This window comes from Chanos chanos, chromosome 10, assembly GCF_902362185.1.
Source record: "Chanos chanos chromosome 10, fChaCha1.1, whole genome shotgun sequence".
NCBI lineage: Eukaryota > Metazoa > Chordata > Actinopteri > Gonorynchiformes > Chanidae > Chanos > Chanos chanos.
Window position 1 is genome coordinate 8,727,165 of NC_044504.1, and position 18,676 is coordinate 8,745,840.

The 18,676-nt window shown below is 46.0% G+C and overlaps 1 protein-coding gene across 2 annotated transcripts in view; it reads left to right on the forward strand.

Moving 5' to 3' along the window:
- The window catches only part of nrp2b (neuropilin 2b), a 56,935-nt gene that overhangs the window by 13,663 nt on the left and 24,596 nt on the right, over nt 1-18,676 (forward strand). For both annotated transcript variants that reach the window (XM_030786089.1, XM_030786090.1), the window contains 5 exons: nt 2,247-2,428; nt 8,430-8,657; nt 10,605-10,760; nt 11,092-11,261; nt 13,322-13,477. In XM_030786089.1, the coding sequence (XP_030641949.1) occupies nt 2,247-2,428; nt 8,430-8,657; nt 10,605-10,760; nt 11,092-11,261; nt 13,322-13,477 (892 nt within the window). The remainder of the gene's footprint in view (nt 1-2,246; nt 2,429-8,429; nt 8,658-10,604; nt 10,761-11,091; nt 11,262-13,321; nt 13,478-18,676) is intronic.

The window sequence follows — 18,676 nt, forward strand, 5'->3', positions numbered from 1 at the left end:
CATGCGGTTGGTGTTTCTCACATTTTTGTTTCTGTAAGCTATGTACATCCCTTTTTGTGCATATAATGTATTGCGGGTGTGTCTGTTAGCTACTTTTTGTGTAGAGATGTGTGTGTGTGTGTGTGTGTGTGTGTGTGTGTGTGTGTGTGTGTGTGTCTGGAACGGAGTTGTTAACACCTGTTGGTGTCTGTCAGAGGGGGATCTGAAGTCAGTGTCAAATTCCCACCCTCCCCCACTCTGACACACACTCCCCCTCCGCATGCCAGTAGATGAGAGTGGGTAGAGGAGAAGAGAGAGGAAGAGAGTGAAAGAGACATCTATCACTCCTTCCCCTAGCAAAGACGTGTTTTTTTTTTTTTCTTAAAAGAGAGGTTTGAATGCTAACCCGGGAGCACTAGCACAGCGATGCAAACATAACTGTTGAAGAGAACGTGTGTGACACACGGTTCCTCAAACAGGAGAAGACAGGGCATTCAGCACGACTTCTAGTGATCACAGTGAAAACTGGGAGGAACAAAAAAATTGCTCAAAAACATGAAACAGTAGCGTTTACTTCCCACCGTGAGTCAGTCATGATAAAAAGATTTTGTAAACTTAAATCATATGTGCATTTCATTTTACAACACTTCTCCCAGATCAGGAGTACCGTAGCCATTAGCACCATTATCTTCATAGAAGATCAGCAGATTCTGATTCTAAGCTGTTGTTCTGTAATGCGCTGAGGTAAAGTAACATAAGCATGACCAAACCTATTCTCCTCACTGATACACATCAGAACAAAACCGCACTGATGTGAGAGTCTGATACACAGGGATTGAACACGACCTCTCCGCTCCTCGACTGGCAGAGAGAACCCGGGGCTCTGGAGATGGTTCTGATTGGTGAATTATTTGAGGCTCTTCGGCTGAAAGACATTGGTTCGCTGAGAAGGTGCAGGTTTGTTGAGTAGAGATTAAATGAGGCGAGACATACAGGCAGGAGTCTCGTGTTAGCGTCAAACGCTCATCTGTTAACGTACAGCCATAAAAACGACCTCATTAGCATGACAGGTGAGCTCTCGCATCCTAATGTTACTTCTATGATACTCTCTTAATACCCAGTCTTTTCTTTCTTTCCCTCCCTTTTTACTCTGGGTTTTGTTTTTTTTTTGTTTAATGGTGTTTTGTTCCTCCAACCTCCAGTGGAAAATAACATTCTTTCTCTGTCTATAAAACCTCTCTCTTCCTCTCTCCTCTCCCTCTCTCTCTCTCTGAAGTGAGTGTGCTGGAAATAGCTGCTTCTAATTTGCTTGTCATTAGGTGTAACTTTTGAAATTGTTCAAGGAACAGAGGGCATTTCTGTAATCAGACGGGAAGTGTTAGATGTGTGTAATTGACATGTTTTTCCATAGATAATTGAGATCAAACTCACTTTGACCACAGTCTCATTGGACGCAAACTCCTGAGGCAATCTGATTTATAACCTGAAAATGGAAAGAACGCAGGGAGGAGAAAACTCATTATGCTGATGTGACGTGAAGGCAGAACTGACAAACTTTAAACACTGTTTTTCTGTTGTGTGTGTGTGTTTGTGTGTGTGTGTGTGTGTGTGTATGTATGTGTGTGTATGTGTGTGTGTGTGTGTGTGTGTGTGTGTGTGTGCCTCCCAGCAACACACATTAGAGTTTCTCATAACAATTTAAGCCTCGTCATAATCACACCAGTCTCTGTTATAATCCTATTAGCACAGAGGAAACCTATACCTATAGTTGAAGCTGTGGGTTTTTTTTTCTTTCTTTCTTTCTTTCTTTTTTTTTCTTCTCTTTTTTTTTGGAGAATGTTCTGTGCCTGTATAATTTCCAATATAAGAAAACACAATTTCATGGGCAATTTCCTACAATTTTCTGTGATTTCTCTGTAGCTAACGTCGTTGTGTAGTTCAGGTATTTTAAATGAATTTAGCACACAGTACGGGCAACTGGCTGAGGCTCAGGGTGGGGTGGGGGGAGGGTGGTTTGGTGTAATATGCATGCAAGTGTAGTTGTGTTTGCTATCAGGCCTCACAAACCTGAAAAGGAAGAATAAGAACCTCAGTCTCGAAAATGCCCAAGGTCGGTTAAGCTTGAATTGATCGTGTTCTGCTTCTGCTTAACACTTGCCTCCTCTGCCTCTGTGTAAATGCCACTCTGTGTCTCTGTGTGTGTGTGTGTGTGTGTGTGTGTGTGTGTGTGTGTGTAATCATATGCGTGCACACGCGTTCCGCTCTAGGTATGACTACATCGAGATCCGGGATGGAAACTCTGAGACAGCAGACCTGCTGGGGAGGCATTGCAGTAACATCGCTCCGGCGGCTGTCATCTCCTCCGGGCCTGTCCTGTACATTAAATTTGTCTCTGACTACGCCCACCAGGGTGCTGGATTCTCACTGCGCTACGAGATCTACAAGACAGGTGAGTGTTCAAGGTTCTAGCACAGAGTGAGGGTGAATTTAGAAAAATAACACCTCATCAAAAAACTAGCTGTTCTCCCTCATTTTCTTACAAATACTGTCAGGGTGGTGCTATTCCTCTAGGCTTACACTCCACCTTAAAAGTGTAGAACCATGCAAAGGTATCAGTTGTGTGTTCCTCTTCTGGAATGGGTGTGAATAAGAAAAGAGGAACAATATGTGTCAGTTTCCTGTGTTAACATTTATGATTCAGTCTCACACAGGAAGCAAACCATGTTTTTTTTTTTTTGTCAATATCCTCACAGTCTAGCTCTGTGTGTGTGTGTGTGTGTGTGTGTGTGTGTGTGTGTGTGTGTGTGTGTGTGTGTGTGAAATTCCACTTCACTGACAAGTGTTGATTGGCTTTGGTGAATTTGGAGGGAAGCACTCCTGTCGGTTAGGTCAGATTCAGTTAATCGAAGTTTAATTCCTCAAGTCTTCAGAAGGTAAGTTGGTGTTGAAGTTCCTGAGGGGGTGATTTACCCTGCCTGACCCTGAACCAGGAGCTCTGGGTGTTCGCTGATACCCGTCTCCTTCACGGGGCTGACCGACACACACCGAGACCAATGGAGATCAAGGCGGCGAGCGAGGGAAAATAAACAGCTCGCTGACATCTTCTGCTCTGTTTTCATCCCCTCTGAAAGCATTCCAGGAATGCCTCTTTAATTGAGTCCTGATCTGTCGTCCTTTGGGATAGAGGGGCTGTAGAGGCTGGAGTTACTAACATAACATGTGTGGTGCTCTGGCTTCACAGCTCTCAACTGCTACTCCAGCAGAGCCAGGGAGACAGAGAGAGAGAGACAGAGAGGAAACCTCACAGATCAGATGTGACTGAGAGAGAGGGAGAGAGAGAGAGAGAGAGAGAGAAAGTGTTATAGTCATCCAAGAACACTTAAGCGCTAACTCAAAACCCCTGCTTTTTCTCCCTGGAGAGGAAGTGATGACATGGTATTCCAGGTCCCTTATGTTGCAGCGTTAGCCGCGTATAGCAGTGGGGTTTTTTTTTTTTCCGCAGAGGGGGAAATTCTTTCTCTCTCATTGAGATTGAGAGAGAGCCTCCGATCCGCACTACCGTATATAAAAGAAGAAAAAAGCACATTGCTGGGGGTTTTTTTTCGTTTTTTTTTTTCAGATTCACAAACCTGTAAAAGCAAGCGAGATTTCTTTGAATGTAGAAGTGCACGGTTGCTATGGCATTAACGAGATCTCGCTAAGGCTCCGAGGGCGAGAGTTTAAATTGTGTGTGGGAGCATGTGAGAGCGTGTGTGGCTCTCTGTGCAGGAAAGAGCGCTGGAATACGATGAATGTGAACATGAACGTGTCCGTGCCAACACAAACGTGCCAGCGTGTGAGAGCAGTGTGGATTCTTTCCACCCCAATCTCCGTCGACCGCCGCTGTTTATTTGCACTCTTGTTGCTCTTGCCAAATATTTCTGAAATACACTGTTTACGAGATACAAAAAAGGAGCCTGAGGAAAGAAGAACAGAGAGAGAGAGAGAGAGACAGAGAGAGAGAGAGAGAGAGAGAGAGAACAGAAAGAAACAGCAAGAGCTAACCTTTAGTGTTGTGGGTTGTTTATTTATAGTGTTGTGTAGGCTGATAGTGTAGAGGCACAGGGAGGGCTGTGCTCTCCAGTGGTGATAGGAATCTTGGGTAAATACACAGCCTAAAGGTGTGTCCACTCTCGACCGCACAGACTGCTGGGAAACGAGCAGTATCAAATCCTTTTGACAGGAAATCCAGTTTTTTTCCACCGTTTCTAGAGATGTCGGTGGTGTCTGCTTCATAATTGCAGTGTTGGACTGTTGGTTTCTGTGTGAAGCTTTTGGAGTCTGCTCTATTTTTGTGGACTATCATTTGAATCTACCTGAATGTACTGTCCTGTGAAGTGGTTCTTTCAGAGGACTTTTTCCCCATTAAATCCATAATTTGAACAAAGCTACAAATCACTTTATACTTGAGAAACATTGTGCTGTCTGCTGTGAAAGAGCCTCCCTTGTAGTTGAACTCCATTTGGGGCTAGAGTAAAAATGTCATTAATGAGGAGAGTAAACTCCCTCTGTCCCTTATCTTACTTCTACGCCCCCACAACCATTCACTCAACCATACTCTCATCACACTATGATGCTGTTGCCACGGTTACTGTAGGAAGACATTCAGCAGAGCAATACTCCTCTGTTAGTGGTTCACGGCCCGGGACAGAATGAGCCAATTACGGTTTGAGACTCAGTTACCCCCAAGCTATTGCAAGCTATTGTTAACTCTGCCAACCACCCCCCCCCCCCCACCCCAAGTAGCCCCCTCTAGCAAACAGTGACTTTAGTGGTAGAGTTTAGCTTACAATCAGTGAATTAACCATTACAGACACTGAAGCTAGAGTCTGCAAGCTAGAGCCCGCTCCTGTCCATTCACTGTTTAAATCCAAGCACTGGCATATTGTTTCTCCCAGTCCAGTCTCCTCCAGACTACTGCATCTCCCCTGTGTAACATCACTGTCAGGGTAGTATGTCTGGCCCAGCACAAGACATGGCACAAGTCAGACAGTCTTAAAACGATGATGGTGAAACTTGGTAGTTATCTCAACTGTTCTTCCAACTATTCTTTTTTGATTTCTTAAAAATCGAGAATAGAGTAGGTTACAAAAGACAGAAAAATAGGCCCTGATTTGCAGCACACATATTGATGGATGCAAACAAACCGTACAAACACACACGCACGTGGGTGTGCATGATAACATGGGCCTTGAACGGATGCCGCGTCGTGCGCCGAGTCAACGTAACCCACATCCACACAGAGAGGAGGAGAATCCCTCACACGGGGCTCTCTGGCACTGTAGGGTGTACTCATCCGTAAGCGCCATTCTCAAATCTACCCAGTAACACTCTACTTAACAACAGCCTGAAAATGCACCCCCCCCCCACACCTCCCATTCCACCCCCCAGCCCCCTTCCAGTCAGCAGCCTCATGCCTAATCCTGTCTGCCTGTCTGCACGCACCCTCTCTCTCTCTCTCTCTCTCCGTCTCTCACACACACGCATGCAGGCTCACACACTGTCTCACACTGCGTTGTTTTTACCATGCTCACTAGCGTATTAATAAAAGAGAACAAAAGGCTGATGGCGTATGTTGTTTACTCATGCGTAAACGCGGGACAGTTCGGTGGAGTACAGTAGACCACAGCAGGGAACATATGCTCTGTCTGTCAGTCTGAGGGCCAAAGGTCATGCCACACACACGCACACACACACACACACACACACACACACACTCATACATACACGTCAGGCTTGAGAAACGGGCCAGAATCTGAACCCTGCAGGGCAAAGCTGTCTGACAGCAGCAAGCGGTGCCATGACCCGGTTTAAGAAGCGAGACAGTAGTGAGAGCCTCTGTTTTACACAGCTGCACACTCTCTCACACACTCTCTCACTCTCACACACACACACACACTCACCCATACTTACACACGCACACACACACACATACACACACACACGCACATACACACACACTAACATACGCGCGCGCACACAGATACACACACACAGGGAGAGAGGAAAGCAGGATGCTGGATTGTGTCTGGAGAATAGGGAAGGGTTGTATCCAGAGATTGTACAGCCACAGCAGCAAAAAAAAAAGAGAGCAAGAAAGAGAGAGAGAGAGAGAGAGAGAGAGAGTGTTTAAGTGGTTTCCTGCAGGTCTGGTGATGAGCTCACCCACTTAGACTTATTTATATCTGTGTTCTTATGTGATTACTAGAAAGGAAAGGGGAGAGTATCACACTGCAGGAGCGCGTGTGCATGTTAGTACGTGTGTGTGCGTATGTGTGTGTGTGTGTGTGTGCGTGTCTATATGTGTGCGCACGCGTGGGGTGCATACATGTGGTGTCCATTCAGTACAAATGTATGCGTGTTTGTATATCCGAGAGTCCTTTAAAACACACGCGCGACCAGAGGTCTGCGGAGCAGATGTAAGCTGTCATGTTGGTGTAGCTTTAGCTCACAGCAGTAGCAGGGTGTAATATTAGCCTGCCGCTGCTCCTTCCCCTGAGTCTGCCCCAGCTGCCAGGGTGCCAGACTTTACCAGACCGCCCCAGAGATGTCAGCGCTGGAGGGGAGGGGTGACCAACAGAGGCAGCCTTAGCCACTCCTCTCACTTCCCTTCCTTCTCCCCCTGTGTCAGCTCCACAGGCCTGGGCTTGTCCCTGCTCAGGTCGTTGACCTCTCATTAAAGCCCCAGACTCTGGCCACACTGTCGCCTGTCCATGTCTTAATATAGAGTTCTATTAACCTGAGCCGACTGTCACGTCTTACTCTCTCTCTCTCTCTCTCTCTCGCTCTCTCTCTCTCTCACACACACACACACACACACACACACATAGACAGACAGACAGACACACACATAACACACACACTCCACACACTGCTACTGCCAAAACAAGACAGTTCTCCTTTAAGAATGTGGTGGAAGGTGTGTGTGTGTGTGAGAGTGTGTCTGACACAGAGAATGGATCCAAGGTTGTTATACAGGGAGTTCTGTAGTATAAATAGTTAAACTATTACAGACATTTAAGAATTAAGAGCTGCGCATTACTCTCTGTTTGTTCTTTGATCCTCTGTTATTGTACCCCCTGCAGGCAGCCCCAGACTCCTGTCAACACATACACTCTCCGTGTGTGTGTGTGTGTGTGTGTGTGTGAGCATGTGCACATAGACTCTCTCCAATGTATTGATTAATGATGAGACCAGACAGCACAGAGAAGGCCTTCTGGGATTGTGCTTGTGTGTGTGTGTGTGTGTGTGTGTGTGCGTGTGTGTGTATGAGAGAGAGAGGGAGAGAGGGACAATAATACTGAACAGCATTTGATTGTCCTATGAGCTCCAAACAGTGTATTTACATGTAAAATAGGTGTTCTGTGATGAACGACGCATTTCCATTTAAAATATGTGAGCTCTGATGAACAGTGTGTTTGCATGTAAAATGTATGTGCTCTGATGAAGGTGATAGTTTGACTATGCATACATTTACATACTAAAGCTGTTTTCTCTCCTCCAAGAGTCCTACTTCACTCAGTTTTGTTTTATTTAGGAGAGAGAGAGAGACAGAGAGAGAGGGACATGAGAGCCATGGATAGAGGAAGACATAGGGAGAGTGAATAAAGATGGGAAAGAAAGATGTCTGTCAAACACAAAGAGGAACACGAAGCTTGAATCAGAGAGCCTTTGTAGTTGGGTGTGAGCATACAGGAAAGAAAAGACACACTCCAGGGAGAAGAAGTCACTCATGCAACATCTCTGTCGTCTCTCAGTGTGAACGTGACGGGGTGCCCACGCTCCACCACGCTGCGCAGACAGCCAGCGCATCCATCAGTCACATCAGACACACACACACACACACACACACACACACACACCATCAGCATTGTCTGTATGATCTGAAACTAAATTCAGTCAGTGGTACAGGGTGAAAGACATCTGACTGACATCTCTACTGACATGTTATAGTGCTGTAATAGGGTGTCACAATGATCCTGACACAGCTCTGTATAAAAATAAAAACCCTGAGAGAGAGAGAGAGAGAGACAGAGGGAGAGAGAGAGTAAAAGCCTGTATCAGTTCTCAGGAACAGACCTCTCCTCCTAATGAGTATTGACAGCAGCTCCAAAGGTTGGACAGATAATTCCAATTCAGCACTTCTTCAAATTGCAGGTTTTCAGTTCAGTACTGTGCCTCTATGAATGCTCATGTTTCCGTACACTTAAGTTGTGCACTTGAGAGTGTGGTTGTGTGTGTGTGTGTGTGCGTGTGTGTGTGCAATGCTAATGAAGTCCATCGCTGACTCTTTCTGTATTGGACACTAGTTTTTTTCTACCTGACTGAAGTAAATGTATGAATGCATGTGGTCGGTGTTGAATGATTTATTAATCTGTGTCATTGTCTGTATCTGTATTTGGTTGGAACAGGTTCGGACTGCTCCAGGAACTTCACTAGTCTGTCTGGAGTGATCGAGTCTCCTGGCTTCCCAGACAAATACCCGCACAACCTGGAATGTTCTTTCATCATCATCGTTCCTCCGCACATGGATGTCACGCTCACTTTCCTCACCTTTGACCTCGAGAACGACCCCCTGCAAGGGTCAGATAGCGAATGCAAGTACGACTGGCTGGAGATCTGGGATGGTCTGCCACAGGGTGAGTCTAGACGTCCGTAATCCCCGGGAACGGAATGCGGGCTTAGTGTGGTGATTCAGATTAATCCCGTGGTATTCCCCTTGGTCTGAAAGAGCCAATGCACCTCTCCATTTTTTCCATTTAAGAGGATTGGACATCAGACCCTTTACCATCCGTCTGACCTCAATGTGTGGATCCACATGTCTATATAATCTCACCCCATCTCATACATCCATCTCTATCTCAAACCTCATACCAGTACCTCCCCAGTCTACCACTGTCCATCTGTCCAGTCTCCATACGAGTCCTTGTGCCCAGTTTAATAGTAGCTTTCTACCAGATCGTGCATAGCTGTGCAGATGTAAAATCTCTATGCCCACTGTGGTACCCACTGTGCTGGTACAAAGTCCTGGCACGGGCTGCCATTGCTGTTGAGTGTGGTTGCGTTACAGCTATTTTGGAAGAGTGCGTTGGCAGATGAAAGCCCAGCCCAGGGCCTCTCTCTGCCTTATCTTCAGTGTCGGGCAAGGAGACGCTGAACCCCTATTATTCATCTGGGAGAGAGGTGGAAAAGGGGGGAGAGTAAAGGGGGGGGCAGCGTTAACCTTTATCACTGGAGTAAAAATAGGGCGTGAATAATACTGCAATGGGATTAAATCCTTGTCTGGAAAAGAGTGCGGTGGAATACTCTATCTCCCCCCCCCCCCCACCCCAATCTGTCTTAATAATGCTCCAGCTGCCAGAGCCAGTACCCCCCCCCCCTCACCCCCCAGCCATTCCCTCAGACCCCCACTCCCTCAGAGAAAATGCAATCCTTCACATTAAATTTGAAATACCATTGAATGATGCTATATGTTAAAGCTGTCTCTTTCACACACATACCTACACACAAAATCATATCCATGCTCACGCACATGGTTTCAGGTGAGATTTGTGAGAACGAGTGTCCGTTTTTTCCTCCCACAGTATGCGCTATTCTTTTTGTTCCCCAGTCTTACTGAATTACGCTTAACTGGTTTTCACTTTAAGATATGTCTGTCTGCTCTTTAAACAGATTGGATTAGGACTCTGGATTAAATCCACGAGCTGCTCTAATGAAAGAGAGAAGATAGCTGTTTCTGTGGGCGTTTACTAATGTAGCTAGCTAGGTCTGAAGCTAAAAAAGACCCTTAGAGGCAAAAAAGCTTGACGTTTACTTTTAAACGGCTGTCTTCTGTTCCTCTCAGTTCTACGTCTTGATATGCTAACTGTCCGACTCATCATGAAAAAGAGTTATTCCTACCATTTGTTCAAGAGCTTTTTTTTTGTTTTTTTCAAACATTCCCCCTCTCCAAAAGAAGAAAATCAATATGTTGCGATCGATATGGGGTTATATCTTTCGTCTGTGCTTGGGTGTGAGAGAGGCTGAGAAGTGCAGGATGGAGTCATTACTCTGTGAGACGGAGCCCCCGCTGCCCCCCCAGGCCTGCTCAGCAAAACACTAAATCACACACACACACACACACACACACACACACACACACACATACAACTGATGACACACACAAGTCTGGGAATTAAGGAGGAGGAGGAGAAGTGAAATAGAGTGATAGATCACTTTGGTCCAAGGGATTAAAGCAGAAGGTGGTGGAGAATGTGTAATCCTGTGGTTGACTGGGAAAGCATCTCACCTTTCATAAATGCCCCATCACTTTTCACCCAGTGTAACTTATAGCGCAGACACAGTGTGCTGACACTCATGAGCTTGTTTCTCAGTGGGCTACCGGTGCCGAGGCCTTGTCCATTAGTAGAAGCGAGGATATATTACATTTTAAACCGGACGATCAGGGTTTCTCCGAACTGACTGAAGATTCATCATACTTGAACTGAAAGCCTTGTTGTTGTGAATGGAAGTAGTTGGAGGTGCTGTATGTGGTATTACCTTTTCTTGCACTGTCTGATGTGAGTGTTGTGTTTCTGTGTTTGCAGTGGGACCTCTGATTGGACGTCACTGTGGTACCAAAACCCCTCCTGAGATCAGGTCATCTACGGGCATCCTGTCTCTGTCCTTCCACACGGACATGGCTGTGGCCAAAGATGGTTTCTCTGCCCGCTACAACATGACACAAAAGGAAATCAGTGCAGGTACGTACTGCTTCACGTAGAGGTATCGTTTCAATCCGTGCGTGCGCTTTGTCCAAGTATCTGGGCTGTTGGTCAGTATTCATCGTTTATTGCACAGGAGTCTGAAAAAGCTACTTGAAATGACGGCAAACACGTTTTTCCAATGACTTTTCTTTCAAGATGTATCTCGTGCGGTTATTTTAGTGGTGTGAAAGTAGCTCGGAAAATAACTGACATCAGTCCTGTCCTCACTGTTTTAACTGTTATTTTGTTCAATGCTCAGATCAAAGCAAAAACACCCCAGATCTCTTTGATCTTTGCTGTGTTGTTTAACATCCTCCTCCTCTCCCAGGCCCCCACTGTAGTAGTGCTTTTGGGATGGAGTCCAAACATATCTCAGACGATCAGATCTCTGCCTCTTCTACCTTCTATGACGGTCGCTGGTCCCCTCACCAAGCACGACTCAACTACAATGACAATGCCTGGACGCCCAATGAGGACAGTAACAAAGAGTATATACAGGTTAGACCAACGTTACTGGCTCTTAATCACCATGTCTGATATCTATGCCCACAGGTTGATAAATCATAAATGAATGTGTGACTTTATGAAAATGGGGCGGATTCCGTAGGTTGTTGGGCTTGAAGCAAAGCTCACAGTAGAGACTGCAGAGACATATGCAGTTGTTTCCTGCCTGTCGTCTCGACCCGTCTGTTCCACTTTATATGAAGAATATAAAAGTACACCTACAGGGTTCTAAAGCCTGCCAGGCTTCACACTGATTAGAGAAGACAGAGTCTGTCATTAGGTGGTGTTATGGTCCTTTGGAGGCAGAGACTGAGACAGAGAATTCTCTCCCCTCACTCTGTCTGTCTCAGTGTTCCCTTTTCTGGCGTCCTGTTTGTACCTGTGTCCGGATGGCCGTGGTCGGAGCCGGAGGGATCTCTGCGTTCCTGCCGAGCCCCAGCTGTTGGCTCGTGTTATCACCTAGCTCTGGGCCCTCGCTCAAACAGGCCCAGCTTGACGAACAGCTGTCAGAAATGCCAGCGTGCCTGAGCGCCATACATCTCTCAGTGTGGGCCCCATGCATGATTCAAATTACTGTGTGCGTGTGTGTGAGAGAGAGCCCAGGAGTGTGTGGGCATGTGTACGCGTCTTTGTGCCACGTGTGTGGGCATTTGAAAAACGTCTAAGGAGTGTGTGCGCGCAGCAGGTTGCCTTTCGCGGTTTTATTTGTGTGCGATTTTCGATGGAGCGAGCATATTTGTTAAATGTGTCTGTTTACAGGATGCGTAGGTGATTAGGGATTACGCAATCCAAGTGTGGTATGACAACATTGCTCCTCAGTGTCAGACAGTAGGATTACATCTCAGTCTATTACCTTAACGTACTGTCTGTTGCAAAGGGACACTTTTTAAGTTTTTTAAGTCCCCACTTTCTCTTCATTATCTTTATTGTTGCTCTTCAGAGACCAATGTATTCTAGAAGCCTCAGTCTCAGAGGTTGAATGTTCTAGAATCTACATTAGAGACTGAAATGTCTTACAATTCTCCACATCAGAAGCTGATTTATTCTAGAATCATTAGTCACAGAGGCTGGCATGTTCTAGAATTATCCACATAGACATTGGAATATTTCTCTGGCTCTTAATCACCATTGGTCAGCATCTTGTAAAATCCCACTCAGAGTGCTCAGTTTTCCACAGCTTGGTGGTTGTGGCTTCATTTCTCTCTGTTCTCCAGGCATGGGATGATGATGCGAAGTCACTGCGATGGTAACAGCCTCTTGATTGATGAAAGTCCTTTCCTGGGAATAAATAGTTAGCAGCAGTCCTCTGTTTTATTGATTTTTTGTCGAGGTGCGTTTCAGCCTGCCCCTGAGCGGAGACGTGGGGGGGGGGGGCAAAGCACCTGTCTCTGTGACAGATAACAAACGTTGCATTTTTCCCTCTCGTGTATGGATGACACCCCACCGAGCGAACAGGAGTAAGGCTTCTCTCAGAGGACCTAGCTGAGGATCGCTGATGAAAAGCTCAGCGTACTGCTGCAGAAACTTGAGAAAGCCGAGCACGTATTATGATCAGGGAGAGATGCAGATGGACTGGGAGGATGATTATCTGTGTTGTGTGGGGGGAAATTAGAATGAGTACTGGGGGTCGTTACTATCGATCAGGTCTGGGTGGATGTATCACATGATACCGTCCAATAACGTGCTGATCCTCAGAAACAAAGCCAAGACGGTCTTGGATGTTTTCACACCTCTTATTCCTCTTTCATCGCCCCCCCCACCCATGTCCCTTTCCCCCTACTCCCATAATCCTCTCCTTCCTCTGAACCTCCTCTCAACTTCTTCTTTGAACACTCTCTCTCTCTCTCTGTCTCTTTCTTTCTGTCTTGTCTCTCTTCTGTAACATTCACTATCCTTCAACCCTCTGCCCTTTCCTCGTTCACGCCTTGCTTTTCGGCTCCTGCTTTTCCTTCTTTGCAATCCCTGTCTCTTTTGTTCAGTCTTTTCTCCTTTTTCCCTGCCCTTCTATTAATTATCCTTCTTAACTCTGACCTCTTTCTCCTGTTCTTCTATAGGTGGACCTGCACTTCCTCAAGGTCCTGACTGGCATTGCTACCCAAGGGGCTATCTCCAAAGAGACTGGCAAGCCTTACTATGTCACCACCTTTAAGCTGGAGCTCAGCACCAATGGAGAAGACTGGATGGTCTATCGCCATGGCAAGAACCAAAAGGTAAGACTTAAGCTCTGTCTCCAGGTCCAGTTTCTCATCGAAACAGTACATGCGAAAGTGTTAGGAAGGGATTGGTAAGGTTATGGGGAAACTAGAACAAAGATAGATCATTCTGTGGTTTTATTTTTTTTGGTGGTGGTGGGGGGGGGGTTGTTTGGGTCCTTGCAATGCTGTCAGTGCAAGAAAGGTACAGGGGCATCTTTACAGAGCCTGCATACAGAACTACTGAGGCACTGTGTGTCTCAAACGGAGGAAGAGATACCAAAACAAATGAGGAAACAAGGGAAGAAAAAGGAGGGAGATGAGGTTAAGAGAGGAAAAACAGTACCTTCCCTCCCTCCCTGCCTGCTGCTTTTAGAACGTCTCGTCACATGTGTTTGTTGTGTTGGCCTGAGGGAACCGCCTGGCCGCCTGGTTGGTTTGGAAACACACTGAACTTCCTGCCCTGGCCAGCTCTCCACTCACTCCCCAGGCTGAGTGGTGAAACCGAATACAGGAACTAGCCAAGGATATCCCAAAGCAGCAAGTCCCTTCTACTGTGCCTGGATTGATGGAGCAAGCAGACAGACATATGTGTGTGTGTAGGGGGGGGGGGTAGATAGAGAGAAGGAGGGATTGAGAATTAAAGAGAGATAGGAGGGAGGGAAAGGAAGAACTGATAGGTTAAAGGGGGGGGAGGGACAGTGGGATCTCTCAGGGTGAAGATGGTGTCAGCGCCTTCTAATCTTTTTTTATTCCCCCCCCCAAAAAAAAAACCCTCCTGGAAATCCAGTTTGGAACTGATTACTTTGGTGAAGAATTTGTAAAATCTCTTCTTCAGTAGGTGATGATTTGTGTAGAGGGGAAAAAAAAAAAAAAACGACAGCAACTGGGAATAGCTCAGACCTCACCAACTGGTGAGGGGTCTTTAGTCCAGACCCCCCGCTGTTACAGCCAGTCCTTTAATCTCACCACAAATCTCAGCTCTGAGTCTGGATCACCATTTGGCCAGTGTATTTATGAGCTTAACTTTCATTGCTTTTAAGCGTTAGTGAAAACTTGTACAGTACGACTATATAGGGACATATAGAAATGAAACATTTATTTATTTATTTATGTTTATATTTATTCAGGTAGAGGCGTGTGTAAGGCTGACTGAGAGAGAGCGTGTGTGGTTGGACAGGGACAGTAACAGCTGTAAGCTGTTGTAATGTAGTGACAAGCTAACAGTAAGTATCAGTAACTGTGACAGAAAGTGTGGAGTCGACAGTGTGGTCTTTAGCTGACCCTTGACAGACCTTGTTCCTGTTACAGCTCATCAGTGATAGCCCAACCATGCTATTGCTCTCTCCTCTCTCCCTCTCTGTTTCTCCCTTGCTCTTTCTCTGTCTCTCTCTCTCTCTCTCTCTCTCTCTCTCATTCCCTTTCTCTGTCTCTGTCTAGATTCCAGTCAGCATGGGCTAAATCAGACAGCACACAAAACCCATGATAGCAGTACACACACCCTACGCTCTTCCTACTCTAATCAGCTCCTTTTAGCTATTTCACATGCTGCAGGGATACTCCCCCCCCCCCCCCCCCCCCCCCCCCAACACTGCTCAATTTTTCTACCTCCTTTTTCATTTTCCCTCTTTCTCTCTTGCCAACATTCTCTCATTCTCTCCAGAGAGAGAGAGAGAAAGAGAAAGAGAGAGACTGAGAGAAAAAGCGAGCATCTGATAAAGCCATCAACATTACAACAGAACGATTTCTTCTGTTTTTACAAATGTTATTTTATTTGGGGGAAACGTGTACAGTGAGAGGTCTTGATGTACAGTCAGAGGTCCTGTTTTTTTTTTTACTAAAAAAAAAAAAAGAAAAAACCACTTCCAATCAGCAGAGTTTAACGCAAACATTTCTGCTGGTTCTCACATGATTTATTGTTGAGCTGTGTTATTCCCTGAAAAAGACATTTCTGTTCTTAATACCTGTGTGACAGCTCCTGAAGGCCTAGTCTTTGTCACAGTTCATTCTGATGATGTGGTTGATGTCTTGCTCATTTGATAATGTTATTTAAGCTGCGTTTCAGGGAATGCGAAACATATGGTCATCGTGTTAGCGTGACAGAAACTCCGGGCAGAAAAGCGCACAGTGGAGTGTCACAGGAGATTACATCACGCCGTCGGGCTAATACCGCTGATTGACGGCTTTGGCCATCTCTGCGCATTCCTCCGTCGTAAAGACAAGGAGCAGAGATAATACAACACTATAGCTCCATCCCAAATGAGTTACCCAGGCACCGCTATGTCTTCCCTTGAGAGTTTTACCAGTGTCTGTTGTTAAATGTAGTGCACTGTGAAATATAGCAGTGAATGAACTTTTGGATTTTGTTATGTTACAGACGCACATTTTTGTCAACTTTTTACTCCACTTGTAAGGTTCTGGCATTGTGAATTAGAATTTATCATTTTATTCTCCCATGTCCTTAGAACAGGTCTTCCAGCCACCATCTGGTTTGAGTATAGTGTAAAATGGCCACCAGTTAAGCTCCAGTGGACTGTACCAGTATTGTTTCAAAAGTAGTGAGGTGTGACAGGGCCTATTGCATTTGTGTCTCACTAACAAAATCCCACACACAAATCAGGAATTAAACCGGAAACCCAAAGAATTAAAGCAGTGTCTGGGTATTTTTGCAGGTCTTAAACAGGATTTATTCTGTCAGACATTGTAATCCACGTGCTGTGAATTTATGGGTTAATGAAGAGTTGCAGAGAGAGACATGTGGTTTTTTTTGTTCGTGACTTCTAATCCTGCCAAAGATCAGACAGTTTGAGAGTTTGCGTAAATTGACAAAAGCTGACATGTAAATATTCATCAAATGCTTCTTTATTATTCAGGGTTTCTCTTGATTTGAGTGTGATGTTTCTCTCAGACTCAAAAAACATCCTTTCTACTGGAGTCATTGTGTGTTATTGCAATCTGAATAATTGTGTGAGTGAGGGGCTGACAAATAATTTTTTTGTGTGGGACTGAGGGAACACAGCTGAACAGAATGAGTACAGTTAAGTCTTTCACACACACACACACACACACACACACACACACACACACACACACACACACACACACACACACACACAGGCGCACAGAGGCACACAAACAGGCGCAGACACTAAGGCAAAAATACAGCCACATCAACACAGGAGAGCATCAGTGGATGAAAGGCAAGCATACACGTCGGCCCCTAGGCTGAATGAAACACCTTGCTTTGGTCCTTTTGAGACAATACACAAATCATTTGATCCTTTCTCTCCATTACCAGCTCAACACTGTCATTCATCTCAATGAGTGACAGCAGAGCAAGGCCCTGAGGCTCTGTGCTGAGTGAGAATAGGGGCCAAGGCTGGGCCACAGTACCCTTATAGAGGAAGACAGGGAGCCAGAGAGAGAGAAAGTCTCTGCTTCCAGTAGTCTCTGGTCTAAGTCAGCTGCCTCTGCAGATCCCTGACCCCTCTGAGATTATACTGGACTCCAGCCAACTGGAACCAGCCCGCACTGTCAACATCTTCATCTGGAGACGGGAGGTGTGGGGGAGAGTGAGGGAAAAGGAGAGAGAGAGAGAGAGAGAGAGAGAGAGAGAGAGAAAGAATAATGACTTGAGCAGAGGAACAGTGAGTGCTGACCACATCTCCCTCTGGTGCTGTCAACCTCCAGCTGTCAAAGAGCAGCATGGCAGCAAGCCAATGCAAAGAGAGAGAGACAGACAGACAGACAGACGGACAGACAGACAGATAGATACTGAGGCGTTTAGACAGAGAGACAGACAGTTTCCAAACTATACCTTGCAAGTACAGTTTTGTGCAGATTGGTGGACCTCAGGGGTAGGGGAGCAACTCCACTGCGTGCCTGTTTCATGATGCCACCAGTCATTGCTGAGCACTGAGACTTGCCCCCCCCCCTACCTTTTTATACCTCCCTTTCCCCTCACAGCCAAACCACAGAGCTACCTACAAATCCCAGTGTGAGACCCTGGTGGTCTCTCTCTCTCTCTCTCTCTCTCTCTCCCTCTCTCTCTCCCTCTGCCTCTCTTTCACGCCATCTTAGCGGAGCGTGACTGAGTGTTGCTGAGGGACTGAAGAGAGCAGAGCTGGGTCAGTGAAGTACCCTGGTCAGTTAATGATGCTGCCCACCATCTCAGAGGTCCAGAGGTGCATGCGTCATCCAGGACCCTGCTGCTTATCACGCCATCTTCTCTGAAGAGATGATTGGTTGGGTGGCTGTGCTGTCTCTTGTCCTTCTCTCCGTCTGTCTGAGGGGTTGGAGGGGAGAGGTGGAAGGTCTTTTTGGAGGTCTTTATTATTTTATCAGCTCCCCACGTTGGTAGGCACAACACGGGCATTTGAATAATTTACCAAATCACGTCTGCACACTTTCCCCCCAGCGTCCTCTTCAGCTGGCGTGAGATGTGCTGATACACAAATACACACACACAAACACACACACACACACACACACAAATATACACATGTGCGCACCCACACACCCACACAAACTCTCCCAGTGAAAATCTCCGGTCATTCTCTTTTCTTTTCCAGTCACTCAGTCTCTGAAGGAAGTGCACTCTTCCCCTCTCCACTGTGGAGAGGTGCTCTGAGGATTTGGAGAAAGGAAAAAAAAAAGGTCTTGTCAACCATCAGATTTCCCTCATTAATTATTCACTACATTTCTGTTTACCTTTCAGAGACAAGGGGCTGAAATTTCCCAGAGCACGACCATCTCGTGTCTGACCGAAGTTATGAAGGTTTATGAGAAAAGATACCATAATGTGTCTTAAATAATATGCCTGCCAGGATGATGGCTGTCCCAGTGTTCCCATATAGAGCTGCTACTGGGTTCAAACTGGAGGCAAAGATATCAGTTCTATGGTGGCAACTGTAGAATTAAGGCACTTATAGCAGCCTGACAGTTTTTAGGGGTTTTTTTGGGGTTTTTTTTTACCTGGTAGGAAGTACAGACACTTTAGCTGAAAAAAAGGTACTTGCTCGCATTTTGGGAGAGGAGAACAATTCCGAACCATTCAGCCTTTAGCTCCGTAATACATCTCTCCACCTTGTCTCAGGCCTGGCCTGTATTCGCCCTCTCTCTCTCTCTCTCTCTCTCTCTCTTTCTCTCTCTCATTTTTTTCTCTCTCTCCTCCTCTGTGTTTCTCTCAGATTAGTCTCCAGCAGCAGTGGCAGATGT